Genomic DNA, 17,033 nt, shown 5'->3' on the forward strand with positions numbered 1-17,033 from the left:
TCAATTCAGGAAAATGTCTTTTATAAGCCCTGCAGAGTTATATGTCTTCATCTGACTTACATTTTACACCACAACTCTTTACGGTGCAAATAAACTTGCTTAAAACTGACCATTACGTTTTATTGGTATCCATGCCCCTTTCAGGTCAAACTGGTCAACATCAGAAATGATGACATTGCAGATGGAAACCCCAAGCTGACCCTGGGGCTGATATGGACCATCATCCTTCACTTCCAGGTAATGTAGGACACATTTAAAGGCTAATTTTGCAAAACAATTACTGTAATATTGGCAATGAAATTAAACTAGCAGATTTGAAAGAAATTATCAGACTGAAAAACTCAGTTATTATTTAAATTGCATTTACTTGCATTTTGCATGTATTCAAAGTGAACTGACTCAGCCCTGTTTGGAATAGCTGAATCACATTTCCTGAACTACATGTGGTGTTTATCTTTTAAACTGCACATTGGAACTTAAGATCAAATTCTTCCATTAACATGTAACATGCATTTTATACAGCTTATTTTCATTACATTGTGATTAGTTTGCTTCCACGGCACGGTAAGGGAAATCAGAGTGCCGTTCCCTCTTTGGGGTTCAATCATCAGCCTCAGTTTAGCCTGATGTTGATACAGCAGTTACAGTACAGTGGAGTCCAACAGCCAATCATTTCCAAATGGGCTTTATTGGACATTTGGCAGCACTTAGGCTCTTATATACAACTACCACCGTTTCTCCTGTCCTTCAGTGCACAAAGACTAAACACTGAAAAAAGCTATTCATTCATTTTTAAAGAAGCATTCACGTCAGTGAATTTCAAAGCCTTTTTTAGTCTTTTCTGTGGTCCTGTGCAACTCTATACGTAGGTTGCCATTAAATGTAAATTTAGGGGTTTCATTCAAACAGGGGATCCCTCGTTCTCAAACATAAACATTATAAAATTGCCCATACCACCTACCACAGCAAAGGCCACATTGGAGGAAAGCATTAGTCAGTGGGCAGATGTGTTCTTGATGGGGAAGAGGCATGTTTGGATATTCTTTTAGCAGATGGTTTGGCCGATTTTGGAAAAAAGAGTGGGAGTACAGTACATGAAGATTCTTTGATGCTATAATGGGTATGATGGTTACGTTGGGATGTGGATGTGGGATCCTTTTCCTCATCCCGTGTGACTCAGTGATTCCCTTGAGAAACCTGGCTGGACACGTGGGCGTGACAGCTCAGGACATCAAAAAATTAAAACTGCAGTGGAAGCAAGAGAAAGTATCTCCCACTATTTGTTTAAAATGATATATATCTGAACGTAAATGTAAATATCTTCTAAGATGGACATTTTGTCTTCGCTGTTCAAGTGATAAAAGAAAAAACTTCCCTGTAGATACATTTAGTCATCAGGCAGCTATTATTTCTTCCAAACTAACCCATAATGTCTTTGTTTTGGCATATGCTAGTAATCACAAACAATGGTGAATTTCCTCTGAGCTCCCCAGATGCAGGTCACAGTTAACGCACAACACAACTAATACACAGGTGACTAATATAAATAATGATCCTGCTTCGTGACAGAGAAGGAGTAGAGATTCTCTCAACACTCGTAAAACGAGGGTGCGAGGGCGGAGGTCCTGTTTCCATTCAGCTTCTGAGTCACTTTGTGCCCACGTCCACACTGCAGCACTGGGGTTTCCCTTCTGGAGGCAAAATAGCAGAAGGAAGAGATGCCTTCTTTTTTCCCTCCTCCACCCTTTCCTGCAAAAAAAGAGCCTGCAAGTGAAATTGTTAGTTCTGCTATGACTCATCAGCATACCCCAAAACACAGAAAATAGTATATAGTTGTAATAAAGCCACACTTTTTCCAGTAAGAGACTATGACATTTATCAGGACTGGAAGTGCAACCTTCACTTAATGCATAATCTGCAGTTAATATACAGTAGATTTACCTCACTTTTGGATGTTTTTTCTGGTCTTATCTGTGGGTAAAAAAAAAGTAGTGATATACAGACACCAAATATTCAAATAGAAGTTGCAAATATTTCTTTTGAACTGATCATAACCCTGAGTAGGTGGACATACTGAGTTAACTTAAAAGGTTTCCTGTGATTGTTGCAACTTTTTACAATGTGCACCTAGTTTTGTAGAGAGCCCCACCCATCTGGTACATCAAGCAGACCAAAACAAACACCGAGGACTTTTCATAAGTACCGTTTGTACATCTGATTATAGATATGGCACAGACAGCAACTACTGGGTGATGCATTAATGCAAAATAGACACAGCGAATCAACCGGCTGCAAAATCGAATTGTAAAATTCATGTCAAGTCCCTCTGTGTCAACACAGCGCTGGAATTGACCTTTTAAGGGACATCTGTATTGATTAAACCTGTGCTTTATTTTGTCTTCTTTCATGCAAAAAAATAAAAAATTGCCTGTGGAGGTTCTGTTACACAGTCCAGCATTAATTTACAGCAGACAGTGTTAATTGTGAATTTTTGTTTGGAACATAGATTATAACTTTGTAACATCAGTGACTCATAGACGTTTACACTCTTATGATTTCTGTTTTGCTCGCATATAACCACAAAGCGTTTGTGTTTCTCTCCAAAACAGTGAGTTTAATGGATTTCATGTGCCCTTCAAGTAAAAGTGGTGGTTGTTATTTGAGGTTTAAAATGTGACTCATCTCAAGTCTGGAAGAAATTAGTGGGCAAACTGGAAAATGTTTTCCTGCCCTTCAACCAGCATTTCAATCATATTCAATACAAGACTATCAAAGACACTATTTATGGTAGCTTTATATATGATTAGGAAAAAATCTGCTTTGTCTGTGTGTTGTTTAATTTACTTTACAATAATTTGACTTACAATAAGTGCATTCAGAGTCAAAAGGATCAAGATCTAGATATCATCAGCAGCAACCCTGCCTAAAATGCAGCTAAAAAGAGCTACGGTGCAAGTGCTCGGGGCTTTCTAGTTTACTGTCGGCTCAATCTGCACCCAATATCGCTGACTTGTTGCATCGTCTCCTCCTGCAGATCTCAGACATTCAGGTGAACGGCCAGTCGGACGACATGACCGCCAAAGAGAAGTTGTTGCTTTGGTCTCAGAGGATGGTGGAGGGATACCAGGGCCTGCGCTGCGACAATTTCACCACCAGCTGGAGGGATGGCAAGCTCTTCAACGCCATCATACACAAACACAGGTGAGACACTGATCCTCAATAGATCAAGGTTAGAGCACAGCCATAGAACTACCAGGTTAAGGGGTTTGAGTCAAACTACTTAGTATTAACATGGATGTACTTTCCCGTAAGGTGTCTACCTGTACAACAACAGTGACACAAAAGGATTATCTAAAAAAGGATGTCATTGAGCATTTTTCAAACCATGCAGAAACATTTTCTGGTTAGAGAAGCTTGCCTGGACTTGGGATCTTGTAACCGTAGGACATGAATTTTACACGTAAAAGGTCTCTGACCTTTTTACATATTTCACGTTGCTGTGTCTTTTCTTATTTATTGCATTAGGGTCAGGGGCAGGAATGCGAAATTCATATTTGGGTTTTACAGCAGCACACTTGACTTGTCAGGACAAAATGCGGATCACTTGTTGTAAATCAAATTATCAACTCAGACTTTAACTCCCCAGATCATTTATTTATTACATTTCTGACCAGAAATCTCTCTGGTAGCGCTTTATTTTAACAATTAATGAAGGGTCTATAGAACACAATATAATATATTTAAATAAAAGGACACTTTTAAGTGTGTATTAATGAAGAACTAGAACGCCTCCTGTGAAGTATCTGTAACGGAATGATTGACTATATAATAAAACACAGCTGTAATCAAATGTCATATCATGAGAAAACATGTTGAAGAATTTTTAGTCAAACTGCTATTTTTAGGTAAAGAATGAAGCTCAGCTAGTCATCGTGAGTTTTGAACAGATTTAAACTTGCCTGCAAATGATTTATACATGTCTATAAAAACGTAATGAATGTTTTATAAAGCGCTGTAAAGATCTGGTCATATCTAATTACAATTATTAAGAGCGATGTTATACTGTGTTATCAATCATTAACTATTTATACACCAGTTATGGAAGCTTCATAGGAGGAGTTACAATTGTGGACAAGTACATTAATAAACATTTAAAACTGTCCTTATACAGTATCTGCTATAAACTACACTAGAACGTTATAAACAACTTTATTAAGTGTTTATATACTGCTTATAAATGCTAAATAGGTAAAGTATTACCATCTTGATGTTTTGAACAATCAACAGTGAAAAAACTGATTTTGTAGCAGGAGTTATCTGAAAAGTTTCCATAGATGCTTTGATACTTTTTCCTGCTGTGAAAACTTCAAAAATCCATTATAACTTACATTAGTTCTAGCTGACCATAGCTGCTGTGCCCCTTTTAATAAGGAAACTACAAACTTTAACAGCCACCTTGCAAGCCTGCAGGATACGCCCGTTTTATACTCAAACCATATATTTTGGGTGGAGCACCACTTTAAGTCTTTGTGCTTGCAAAGACAAACAAGCCCTGCAGGATCGCTCACCACACAACACAAAAATAACATGTAGAACCTGAGTTGGCATCATTTGGTGTGAAAAGAGAGAGCTTTTCTTGATGATGTGTGTGTATCACACTAGTTTGAGAAAAGGTTGCCCTGAAGGTATGCTCACTGGAGGCTCGGCAGGTTGTAGCGAAACACAGGTAAGTGCTCTGCCATAGATTCATTCTTGGTGGAGGAAGAGCAGGACGTGCAGAGATTTAACAGCTGCAGCGAGGAGCCCTAGCAATGATCAACTGGAACAGAAAGCTGACCAAAAACCCAAAATAAGAAGAGAATCGGATAGAATCAGACTTACCAGTGGACTTGAGCCAGGATGAAATCTGTAAAGCTACCGTCGATTTGTTAGTCTTTTTCATAACTTTTTGCTAAATAAAAGCTAAAATTGTGACCTCGCTCACTTGGAAACCTTTAGTGCCGTGAACTTGACCGTTGCTACAATGTTGAACCTAAAGAGGAAGTTTCACTCGAAGAGGCGTCCGGATAGTGCCTCCAGCAGTACAGCTGGCTCAGTCAGTGACCTGGAGGACCGGGTGATCATGCTGTGCGAGGACGTCCCCGCCGAGAACTCTTTCGACTCGGGCCGAGGCTCCCACAGCCCCGGGGCCCGCTTCAGTCGAGGTTCCCAGGGCGAGGAGCACGAATCAGGATCAGAGCCTCACCTGAGCAGGGACAGACTGCCCTGCTATGTGGAGAGAGAAGCACCCCGGGCACACAAAGAATACTACATCCGGAGAGTTGTGCAAGTGTATGAATATTTGTTAAAACTTTAACTGCTTTCTTAAATGTGCAGAATCGACTGTGCATTCTGTGTCTCTAGAGTTATCTTTCCCTTTTGGTATTTGTGATCATGAGATGAGCTTTTATCCCCTCATGCTCTGTGCTTGTGCCTACATGCTAATAGACCGCAGTTATCTTCCTGGCAAAGTGCACTCAAAGGCAATGTTTCTGTCTTCTTTGTGTATAAAATGATGGAGGAATTGAAAGCTTCTCTGGCTGTGAGGACTTTGTTTTTGCTTGCCCTTCACTACTCATGATCAAACTGCCTCCAGCAACATAAAATATGAAATATGCAACATAACTTTATATAACATTTATTTGACCTGGCAGCCGTCCATGTGGAATTATAGCTGGCAGGTAAAAAAATTTCAAAAACATAGAAGTAAGGGTAATGTCGAAAGGTAATTAATGAGTATCTTTCTCGCTGACATTTTCAACTGTCACACAGGATTTAAGAAAAATCTTGATTAACAGTGTAACAAGCCATTTCCACTCACTGTTCTCTGTGGCTGGATGCTTTCCGCAGGCCCACTCTGATTGACATGAGTCAAGTGTACCGACAGAGCAACCAGGAGAATCTGGAGCAGGCGTTCAGCGTGGCAGAGAGAGACCTGGGCGTCACCAGACTGCTGGACCCCGAAGGTGAGAGAAGTCACACAGGAGCATTAGACATATTCAGTCTCACCCTGAACACTTTACTCATGGAATATTTGAGCTTATGTGCATTGTTTTTCTTTATCTTAACACTACTGAAATTAGAGAATAAAAGTTATTCTGAATAACCAGTCTTATAGTATTGGCCACTGATTAGCTCTACTGGAGTTATGTGAAGGAAGTTGAGGCAATTTAGGTGTAGTTTTTATAGTTATTTCCTAAATGGTCACACCTCAACTGCAATGAGAGCACAAATCTAGGTTATTTCAGTTTAATATATATTATATATTAGCCCTGACATAAGTAACATTCCTCTTGGATTTCACTGAAAAGTAACATAATTTTTTTAATGCCTTTTTTTTCCTCTCTCTACAGATGTGGATGTGATCCATCCAGATGAGAAATCCATCATCACTTATGTCTCCTCTCTGTACGATGTCATGCCCAGAGTACCAGACATTCAGGATGGTGTCAAAGCCAATGTGAGTCCTCCTCTTCCTCATCATCAGTTCATCTTTCCTCTAAATCACTATAGAGATATTTCGTATATTAGATTTTCATATATTAGTATTTTAAACATGGCCTGAATAATCACCTTAATATGAGTAAAAATGTCAGTAATATATTGGTATCAGTATTATAACTATAAAGGAGCGTTAAAGTCCTAGGAAAATTAAAGTAAGCCTATAAGAGATTGTCCAGCTTTGGAAATTCTGTCTAATAAAAAAATGTCAGATCTTCAATTCACTCAGGAAAACTTTTATCCTCCAATTATTAAACCTGAACCTATCTGTGCTTCAGGAGCTGGAGCTGCGTTGGCAGGAGTATTATGAGCTGGTCACCATGCTGCTGCAGTGGATTAGACACCACATCCTCGTCTTTGAGGAGAGGAAGTTCCCCACCAGCTATGAGGAGATTGAGGTGAGTGGATCGTGGCCTTAAGTCTTAAAAAAGGGTTTTGACTAACATAACAGCAGAATAACAACGATGATGAAGCTGACGAAAAATGTATTCATCCCTTTTCCGATCTGCAGGTTCTTTGGCGTCAGTTTCTGAAGTTTAAGGAAACAGAGCTTCCTGCAAAAGAGGCAGACAAGAACCGCTCCAAACACATCTTCAAGTCTTTTGAGGTGAGTTTTCCTCAGCAGCTCCAATAAATCTGCCTTCTGTCATTTAAGTCAGCCATGTTTGCAAAATGTGCCTTAAAGTTTAAGTAATCAATATGTATTGTACAAATATAATCGAGACAAATTGCAGTTTTACACTTGACAGTTAACCTTTTACCACCCACTGTTATGCCCGCAGGACACTAGCACTTCGTGAAACCTTTTAGAGACTGTTAGCACTATGAAAAGACATATAAGATGAACATGTGTAATATTTATTAATAGATTAGAGTCTCGTCATTTTGTGGTAATTGTTTAAAAGAATAATCCAGGTACAATGCACAGCAAAGAATACATTCGAAACCTTAAAGATATACGGTCTCCCTACCTTCAGAATTTTCTGGCTTTCCAATAATCTAGAACATCCTTGAAAACTTTATGTTCAAATTCATCACAGTTATTTTGTTTTAATGTAAGTGGACCACCCCCCAAAAGGTTGGGTGTCTCTTAAAGGGTGAAAGTGATTCTGGTGATGTATCACCAGAAGTATGTATCGTTGGAGAGAATCAAACAGATATGTATAAGTACAGTTTACTGCTTACAGTTTTCTGTTTTAGAGCTGAAACACTCAATCGGTTATTCAATTAGTCGATTAGCAGAAAATTAATCGGCATCAGTCATTTTACAAGTAAAAGTGTCAAAATTTCACTGGTTACAGCTTCTCAAATGTGACTATTTGATGTTTTTGTTTGTCATATATGATAATAAACTAAATATTTAGGATTTTGGACTGTTGTTTTAATAAAACAACACATTTCAATATGTTAACTTGGGTTTTAGGAAATTGTGATTTATTTTTTTTTCTCCTGACATTTTATAGACATAACAATTAATTGAGAGATTAATTGATAATGAAAATAATGGTTAATTGCAGCCCTAATGCGCTTCTTGTTTTGCAGGGTGCAGTTCAGGCAGGTCATGTCAAAGTGCCGCCAGGTTACCATCCCTTTGATGTGGAGAAGGAATGGGGTCGTCTGCACATCGCCATACTGGAGAGAGAGCGTCTCCTCAGGACAGAATTTGAGAGGTAAGTAGTCCACGATCTAAACCTCATCACATGCTCTGTTGCCAAAGCCAACGTCACATTTTTTTAAAAACTGGTCAAAAACCACAAGATATTAAGAAAAAGAAATGACTCATCACACAACTGTTACTGTGTGACCATGAGGATGACTCATTTCCTTAATGACAAAGTCCACTTTGGAAATGAAATAAAACTGAGTTGGCTTTGTGGGGTGGGAAGTAAAAGTTGTATTAGGGCAAACACATGACAACCGTTCCGTCGCCAAGGCAACACCCTCACCGTAATATGGTCATTTGATAGTGGCTCATAAACTTGTTTTTTTTTAATCACAAGGTTGGCAGGGCGTAGCTTTTGTTTTTTGTTCTTCCAGGACTTGAGAAAGTACTGTGGAGATTTTAAAAAATATCATCTCTCCTTTAGTGGACAGACAGAGCTTTATCATGGCTTTCATGCATCAGGGATACGAGTTAAAGTATTTATTCCGCCAGAAGACGGAGTGAGTGCTTTCATTTTTTCAACTTTTTATTCTAAAGGTTTAGTTTTACTTTGTCGAGAGATGGTTTTTACTTTAGTTAATCACAGACAAAGTGAAAGTACCCTGGAGGCAGGGTAGTCTACCTTATCTAAAGAGCTTTTTGACCTTTGACCTCCTCCCTCTCCCACTGCAGGCTGGAGCGACTTCAGAGGATCGTCAGTAAGGTTCAGATGGAGTCGGGGGTGTGTGAGGAGCAGCTCAACCAGGTGGAGACTCTGCTGCAGACGGTGAGACACAAATCTTTGTAACAAACCAAACCAATATTATTTTATCAGAAATCCTTACATCTGCATGCAGTGCTGTAATTTCTTTGTCTCTGTGCTGCAGGATGTGAGGATGCTGAGCTCGGGGAAACCTGCTCAGCACACAGCAGAGATGGAGGCAGATCTGGAAAAAGCAGAAGGAATGATCCGCTTCCTCTTCAACGATGTTCAGCTGCTCAAAGATGGACGCCACCTTCAAGCTGAGCAGATGTACCGCAGGTGCAAATAAATAAACTAATCAAATGTCTTGTTTTGTCCAACCAACAGTCTAAAACTCAAGGATAATCATTTACAATTATATAAAACAGAGAAAATTAGATAATCCTAAAAATTTATGAGGCTGGAGCCAGTGAATATCTGGCATTTTTTCTTGATGACTTAAACAATTAACCGATTATAAAATATTGTTAATGTCAGCACTAACTGATATTCTGATTCTGGCTCTAGAGTGTATCGTCTCCATGAGAGGCTGGTGAACCTCCGCAGCGAGTACAACCTGCGCATCAAGTCAGGTGTGACCACCACACAGATCCCCATGACTCAGATCCACACTGTTCAGGTCCTGCAGCAGGCCCCTGTGAGGGTGCGGCCTGAGCTGGATGAAGTCACACTGCGTTACATCCAAGATCTGCTGGGCTGGGTGGAGGAGAACCAGCGCCGGGTGGATGATGGGGAGTGGGGCTCCGACCTGCCCACCGTCGAGTCCCAGCTGGGCAGCCACCGTGGCCTGCACCAGTCCGTGGAGGAGTTCCGCTCCAAGATCGAGAGGGCAAAAGCTGATGAGGTACAAACAGTTGACATGAAACTTGAGGAAATATTTCAGATAGAGGAGAAAGATGCATGGTAGCCTGGTTCCAGACCTCTGAATCACCACCCACATCTCAGAAGTGAAACAAAATGGTATTTAAATCTGCTTATCAAGCTAGTAGCACAGGTGATGTTAAATGATTTTAAAAACAAAGTCATGGATATTTTAAGGACTGAAATAGTGCAACCGTTCAATGTATTGCTTTGCTGTGGAAATGGTATGTTTTAATACATTTACAACTGTGTTTTCCCCTCCTATTCTGTTTTTATGAGGTTTTCTGTAATTTTTTACCCTTCATTTCGTCTCCCTCCTTTGCTTAATCTTCGTCCTTTAGTGTATAGTGTCTGTTTTGGTTTGTATAATATAAAGTAATAGTGCTGGCATTTTAAACGGGACTCTCAAAACAGAGCTCCTAACAGATCAACCTGGTTAAATAAAATAAGAATATATCAATATTAAAATAAAGGGATTAACATCTCTTTAGACAAAACAGTGTTTTTTTTGTTGTTGTGTGTTTATTACCATGAATGGTTGCTTTACTGACCTTTTTTTAATGTTTCTTATCGTCTGCTCCAGAGTCAGATCTCACCTGCCAGTAAAGCTGCCTACCGCGACTATCTGGGAAAACTAGAGCTGCAGTATGGCAAGCTCCTGGTAAGTTACAAAAAAAAGACACTAAAATCGGAAAAATTCGACTTCTCATTACGAATCAAAAAGAGGGTAAATGAACTTTTTGTTGCGCAGACAAAGGCGATATGGCTGATGTGACATGTGACTGTTGAATAACAGGGTGTCTGCAGGTCTCGGAAAGCATTGGATTTAGTTTCCTCCAAAAAACGCCTAATCTTCCAGCAATCTTGTGGAGGTTCAGTAAAGTCATAAACAGCATGACAATTGACTGTGATGTCACCTTTTAGCCCTCTGTTCCCCTCTAGTTTCTTCTGAACCAAGTCCCTCAAAGTCCCTGCATCATAGCATCTTTTTCTTCTGCTCCCTTGCAGAACGCCTCTAAGGCCCGTCTGCAATACCTGGACCAGCTTCACGCCTTCGTCACTGCAGCCACCAAAGAGCTGATGTGGCTGAATGAGAAAGAGGAGGAGGAGGTCAACTACGACTGGAGTGAACGAAACACCAACATGGCAGCCAAGAAAGAAAACTACTCGGTAAAGTAACAGTGTGATGTTTTAATAAGGTTTACCCACAGCGCTTTCTAGTAATGATGATAGTGATGTGAGTCTGACTGTTGTTGTTTCTGGGGAGCAGGGTTTGATGAGAGACTTGGAGCTCAGGGAGAAGAAGATGAACAGTGTCCAGGTCACAGGAGACAAACTGCTGAGGGACGGACACCCTGCCAGGAAGACTGTAGAGGTAAGATTATTTAAGATGGAGAAGGACTCACTTGACAATTACAGTCTATAAACACCATATCAAATAACAGGAATCTTCATTTAAACATTTGACTGTATTATTTACTTTTCGTCGTCACTACCCTCCCTCCTCAGGCCTTCACTGCAGCTCTGCAGACTCAGTGGAGTTGGATCCTCCAGCTGTGCTGCTGCATCGAAACGCACCTGAAAGAAAACACTGCCTACTTCCAGGTATTTTTACTAACTTACACCACAAGACTTAATTACTTAGCTATTAAATTCATTTCAATTTTATTTATATAGCGCCAATTCATAAAAGAAGTTATCTCATTGCGCTTAACAACTGCTTGTGCCCAGATAATATGGTCAGTTTATCCATTAAGAGTTAACTTTATCAAAGCTCAATTTGTATTCTTCTTTGCTCACCTGTCCATTAGTAAATCTGTTGCCCTTTTTGTTAGTCTGTCTGTTTTTGCCTGTATATGTAAGTTCTGTACTCGTAAACAAAACTTCAACTTAATTTCTCCACTTTCTTCCTCGCCTAGTTTTTCTCTGACGTGAAGGAGGCAGAGGAGAAGATCAAAAAGATGCAAGACACAATGAAGAGGAAGTACACCTGTGACCGCTCCATCACAGTCACACGGCTGGAAGATCTACTGCAGGACGCAGCTGTAGGTTCACCACTGTGTTGTTTACTTACAAAACACATCAATATACTGTTATTATACTGTAGAAGAGCACAACTTGTTCTGTGTGCTGGGAAATTACACAATATCTGTTGATTTAAAGCTGCACGAGGCGCTTTAGCAATGTGGTGAGGAGAGATAACTGTTTACACTCCTGCTGAATGCTTTCTTAGTGAAGCTTAACAATAATAATTGTGCATGAAACACCATAAAAAATCATTGTATTTAGTGAATCCTGTGTTCTTCACAGGATGAGAAAGAGCAACTGACTGAGTTCAAAACTCACCTGGAAGGCCTGAAGCGAAGGGCCAAGACCATCGTCCAGCTAAAACCACGTAACCCTGCTACCGCAATAAAGAGCAAACTGCCCATCCAGGCCGTCTGCGACTTCAAACAGATGGAGGTATTCGTCTTAACTGTTTTTGCATGGAATGAAAATCAGTTAATCAATTTTATTGTTCTAAACTCATTATTTCTGGTAAATATTTTTGGACGTACCCAGGATTGCTACATACATAAAAATACTTAAATATAGTTATAGTTGCCACATTCTGATCAAAGCGTATTACAGGAATATCCAGTAGTAGATTCAGTCCGCTGACCAGTCAGACATGAGCATCTTTGTTTATCTTCCTCCAGATCACAGTCCACAGAGGAGATGAATGTGCTCTGTTGAACAACTCGCAGCCTTACAATTGGAGGGTGCTGAATGACAAAGGCAGCGAGGCGTCTGTGCCATCTATCTGCTTCCTGGTTCCACCCACCAATAAGGACGCTGTGAACGGTGTTGCTGGGTGAGCTAAGAGCTAAGCTTGCCCCAGGGTTTCTTAGATTAGTTAAAATCCAAATTCACAAGTGCTAATCTCCACTTCACCTTCCTCAGACTGGATGGAAACCTCCAGAGGCTGCACACGATGTGGCAGACGATGTTTGTGGACATGAAGAGCCTGCTGTCCTGGCAGTACCTGATGAGAGACATCCACATAATCAAAACCTGGAACATCACCATGGTAACAGCACAGGACATACTATATTAGAGAACAACTAATACACCAACAGTGCCTTTAAGTTGTTTGTAAAATCCCTGAAGCACAGTGTCATTTTGAATGTAAGACAGGAGGGACATATAACTACAATCTTTTACTTTTAAATATTCATCAAAATCCACATTTTCATTAAACCTGGAGAATTGTAGAAGAGTAGTTTAACATCGTCTGCTATTCATAATATTATTTGAACAGTTTTTCAACAGTTTAACCTGTAAGTACCAGTATATGTGCCTTCAGTTACTTTCAACAGTCTCACCAGGTAACTTAGCTTCATATGAAGGCTAGTTTAATTGTTTCACCTCATTTGTGAAACATGTATTTGTTACATCTAATTAGATTTATTTCTGCATAGTAAGTATAAAAACTGACTTCAAATTAACAATGGTAGTGGATAAGATGATGCATGTGCTGATGAGTGGTTATGTTAACTTTATCTGGTTTATCCTCTCCTCTTGCTGTTGAATAAGTTAGCCAATAATGACTTACACATACTTTACACTCTACTACTTAATATACTATAAATTAATTATCTAATTAAAGGCACAGCTTTGTGTTTATCTAGTTTTTCATAACATATATTATCCACCTTCCTTGCACACCATCATCTGCACCCTTGTAGTTTAAGACTCTGAGGGTGGAGGAGTACCGACTGGCCCTGAGGAACCTGGAGCTGCACTACCAGGACTTCTTGAGAGACAGCCAGGACTCCCAGATGTTCGGGGCCGAGGACCGAATGCAGGTGGAGTCCAATTACAACAGAGCCAACCAGCACTACAACACGATGGTCAGCTCTGCAGAACAAGGTGTGTACGGTTTTATATTTCATGTACCACTGTGGGCTCTTCTATCATCATTTATAAGACACATTTATTTTACATTTTTCTCATTTAAGCATTTCTCAAACATTTATGTTGAAATTCAGTCATGGTCATTTGTGTGTAAGTTGACTGTTGGATTCACATTACAGGCTATGTGCCACCCAGGGCAGGTAAGGTGCTTCAGTTACAGCACCAGATGTGCAGTAGGAGCTTTTGATTGGCTGGACAGGACTGTGTGTTTGCACTGAGGGCTGTTGTGCTGTCATGTTTCATTTCATTGATTAACTCAGCTTCATCATCCTCACTGATTTTGGTATTCCTTCTAACTTCACTCACTGTTGGACTCTTGTCTCTGTGCATGGGTTTCATGGCAGCTGATTTCCAATCTTTATCACTGAATGATTTAATCATTTAATTGATAGATAAACCACTATAACGGATAATCAACATGGAACCAATCAAGAAGTAAACTCATGAAGAAGTAAATTGATTGTGTACAATGTGACGAAGATACATTCACAAATCACAGAGTAATTGTACTAAAGCTCCTGTAGTTTATTAAGATTATTTAAGTATTTAAAATGCTAATGATTTTGTAAAATGTTACAGTTACAAATGTTTAAGATTCTAATACTACTAATACTAATAGTGTACCTTTATGGGTGTACGCCATGTTTTTATGCAGATGTTTGATTGCTTGATATTACAATCTAGTTATCAATACACAGTAAAATGTGCCAAAAACTGATTTGATATTACAAGCTATATCTTACATACGATGCAAAATCTGACTAACAACCATATTATTCATCCAGAGTTTGTGTTCTCTACAAAATAATAATATAAATAAATGTTTATCAATCCCACCAGGAGAGCAAGACGAGTCTGTGTGCAAGACTTATCTGACGCAGATCAAGGACCTTCGTCTGAGGCTGGAGGGTTGCGAGAATCGAACAGTAACACGCCTCCGCCAGCCTGTGGATAAGGAGCCACTCAAGGCCTGCGCCATGAAGACTGCAGAGCAAATGGTAACGACATGAGAAGGAAAAAGTGAGATTTAAAACCTAAACACAAAGTCAGTTACAGAAGGAAAGGCAACTACCTAAATTGTTCCTTCTAAGGAGTGTTTGTTGACGTAGCGTTCAGATGTACTATGCTTGTAAACTTAGTTATGATCTGTTTAAAACTCAGTAGGTATCCTGTTACATATCCCACTAACTCTATTTGATTTTACTTCCAAAAGAATGCTAATATACACGTATTATTGATTAAAATATTAGTTCACTAAACCAGCTCCCTTTTTGTCCCAATAACAGAAAGTCCAGTCCGAGTTGGAGGGCTTAAAGAAAGACTTGAACTCTATCACTGAGAAGACTGAGGAGGTTCTGGCGTCTCCTCAGCAGTCCAGCTCCGCCCCAATGCTGCGCTCTGAACTGGACGTCACACTGAAGAAGATGGACCACGTCTACGGCCTCTCCTCCGTCTACCTGGACAAGTGAGGCTTTGTGACTCTCTGAGTGCTTCCTGATAAATTTCCAGCTGTTATTGTGCTTTTTATAAAGTTTACACCTCTTGATTTCAGGCTGAAGACCATTGATGTTGTGATCAGAAACACTAAAGATGCAGAAGACACACTGAAGATTTATGAGACTCGTCTGCGTGATGTTAGCAAAGTGCCGGCTGAAGAGAAGGAGGTGGAGGACCATCGTAGTCAGCTGAAGGTATTTCCTATTTTTGGAAAGATGTTAACAGTTCATTCATATCTACAATCAATGTACATATTTAGTTTTATATTTTGCTATGAATTAACCCATAACCTTTCATGTTAAGGTGATGACTTTGCTCTTTTGTCTGACAGTCAATGTATGCTGAAGCTGAGGCCGACCAGGTAGTATTTGACCGCCTGCAGGACGAGCTGAAGAGAGCAACAGCTATCAACGACAAGATGACAAGGATCCACAGCGAGCGTGACGCTGAGCTGGAGCATTACCGTCAGCTGGTCAACAGCCTCCTGGAGCGCTGGCAGGCGGTGTTTGCTCAGATTGACCTGAGGCAGCGGGAGCTCGACCTCCTCGGGCGCCACATGAACTCCTACAATGGAAGCTACGAGTGGCTCATCCTCTGGCTCGGAGAAGCGAGGCAGAGGCAGGAGAAAATTCAAGCTGTGCCTATCGGCGACAGCAAGGCTCTCAAGGAGCAACTGGCAGAGGAGAAGGTATTGTAGAAGAATAGAATAAGCTGTGTGGGGTAAAGGGAAGAAAAGTCATTATGCCCTCTGGTGGAGTACACTGACTTCTCATGAAAACAGTCTTTCTTTACTGATTTTAATTACTCACTGGCTGTTATGAATTTGAGTTGTGAGTGTTTATAGTAATGATAATAAGAGTAGTAGCTGTGGCTTTTACTTTTTGTAGAAAAGAATAATTGAAATACACTAAGAGAATGTAAAAAATAAGTTTTCAATAGTGAAATAATGTCTGTTTCAATGTTTTCATTTATTTTTACAGAAACTCCTGGAAGAGTTTGAGAAAAACAAGGACAAGATTGAAAATTGCCAGAAAAATGCAAAGGCCTACATTGATTCAGTCAAGGTATATACTGATATTTTCAGCGCTACAACAAAAGGAATTTTATTTTCTGGCTTGATTTGAGATTTATTTTTATTTTTTTTAGGATTACGAGCTCCAGATTTTGACTTACAAAGCCCTCCAGGATCCCATAGCGTCTCCTTTGAAGAAACCAAAAATGGAGTGTGCATCTGATAATATCATTCAAGAGGTAGGTTTTACGAGTTTATCACACATCACCTGACAAGAGCAAAGACATGTATACGTCATCCAGTTTGGGTGTTATGGTTGAGTATGACTGTTTGCTACCTGTTCTAAATCTAAAAATGTTCTATATTCACAATTCTGGGAACTAAAGATGTATATTTTTAAAGTCAAATAATACATTAACTACGCTGTGCCACTGCGTTTCTTACAGTATGTTACTCTGAGAACCCGCTACAGTGAGCTGTTGACTCTCACCAGCCAGTACATTAAGTTCATCACAGAAACACAGCGCCGCCTGGAGGAGGATGAGGTAAGTACACACAAAGTCTGAAGACACGCAGCAGCAGGTTCCCACTAACACAAACAATGCCACCCTCACCTGTTAACTGACTGATGTATGGGAAATCATTTGTCATCAAATACTTCCAAAATGTTGGCACTCAAAACTTAAGTGATTCTGTTACTCAGAGTCCAAATCTGCTGAGACTGAGAGTGATAGGACAGTGTACAGTGGTGAAGCAAACTG

At 39.9% G+C, this 17,033-nt stretch overlaps 1 protein-coding gene across 26 annotated transcripts in view; it reads left to right on the forward strand.

Moving 5' to 3' along the window:
* Positions 1 to 17,033, forward strand: part of pleca (plectin a) — a 109,178-nt gene that overhangs the window by 77,899 nt on the left and 14,246 nt on the right. For 21 of the 26 annotated variants that reach the window (XM_044171567.1, XM_044171570.1, XM_044171568.1 and 18 more), the window contains 27 exons: positions 145 to 237; positions 3,035 to 3,201; positions 5,890 to 6,005; positions 6,393 to 6,499; positions 6,819 to 6,938; positions 7,052 to 7,147; positions 8,083 to 8,210; positions 8,876 to 8,969; positions 9,070 to 9,224; positions 9,453 to 9,789; positions 10,390 to 10,467; positions 10,815 to 10,976; positions 11,077 to 11,181; positions 11,316 to 11,411; positions 11,726 to 11,851; positions 12,117 to 12,269; positions 12,506 to 12,660; positions 12,750 to 12,876; positions 13,535 to 13,718; positions 13,883 to 13,903; positions 14,604 to 14,761; positions 15,050 to 15,228; positions 15,316 to 15,454; positions 15,592 to 15,948; positions 16,241 to 16,324; positions 16,407 to 16,511; positions 16,719 to 16,817. In XM_044171567.1, the coding sequence (XP_044027502.1) occupies positions 145 to 237; positions 3,035 to 3,201; positions 5,890 to 6,005; positions 6,393 to 6,499; positions 6,819 to 6,938; positions 7,052 to 7,147; positions 8,083 to 8,210; positions 8,876 to 8,969; positions 9,070 to 9,224; positions 9,453 to 9,789; positions 10,390 to 10,467; positions 10,815 to 10,976; positions 11,077 to 11,181; positions 11,316 to 11,411; positions 11,726 to 11,851; positions 12,117 to 12,269; positions 12,506 to 12,660; positions 12,750 to 12,876; positions 13,535 to 13,718; positions 13,883 to 13,903; positions 14,604 to 14,761; positions 15,050 to 15,228; positions 15,316 to 15,454; positions 15,592 to 15,948; positions 16,241 to 16,324; positions 16,407 to 16,511; positions 16,719 to 16,817 (3,741 nt within the window). The remainder of the gene's footprint in view (positions 1 to 144; positions 238 to 3,034; positions 3,202 to 5,889; positions 6,006 to 6,392; positions 6,500 to 6,818; positions 6,939 to 7,051; positions 7,148 to 8,082; positions 8,211 to 8,875; positions 8,970 to 9,069; positions 9,225 to 9,452; positions 9,790 to 10,389; positions 10,468 to 10,814; positions 10,977 to 11,076; positions 11,182 to 11,315; positions 11,412 to 11,725; positions 11,852 to 12,116; positions 12,270 to 12,505; positions 12,661 to 12,749; positions 12,877 to 13,534; positions 13,719 to 13,882; positions 13,904 to 14,603; positions 14,762 to 15,049; positions 15,229 to 15,315; positions 15,455 to 15,591; positions 15,949 to 16,240; positions 16,325 to 16,406; positions 16,512 to 16,718; positions 16,818 to 17,033) is intronic. The other 5 variants (XM_044171569.1, XM_044171572.1, XM_044171583.1 and 2 more) reach the window with 1 other exon arrangement.

Source organism: Siniperca chuatsi, linkage group LG17 (assembly GCF_020085105.1).
Source record: "Siniperca chuatsi isolate FFG_IHB_CAS linkage group LG17, ASM2008510v1, whole genome shotgun sequence".
NCBI lineage: Eukaryota > Metazoa > Chordata > Actinopteri > Centrarchiformes > Sinipercidae > Siniperca > Siniperca chuatsi.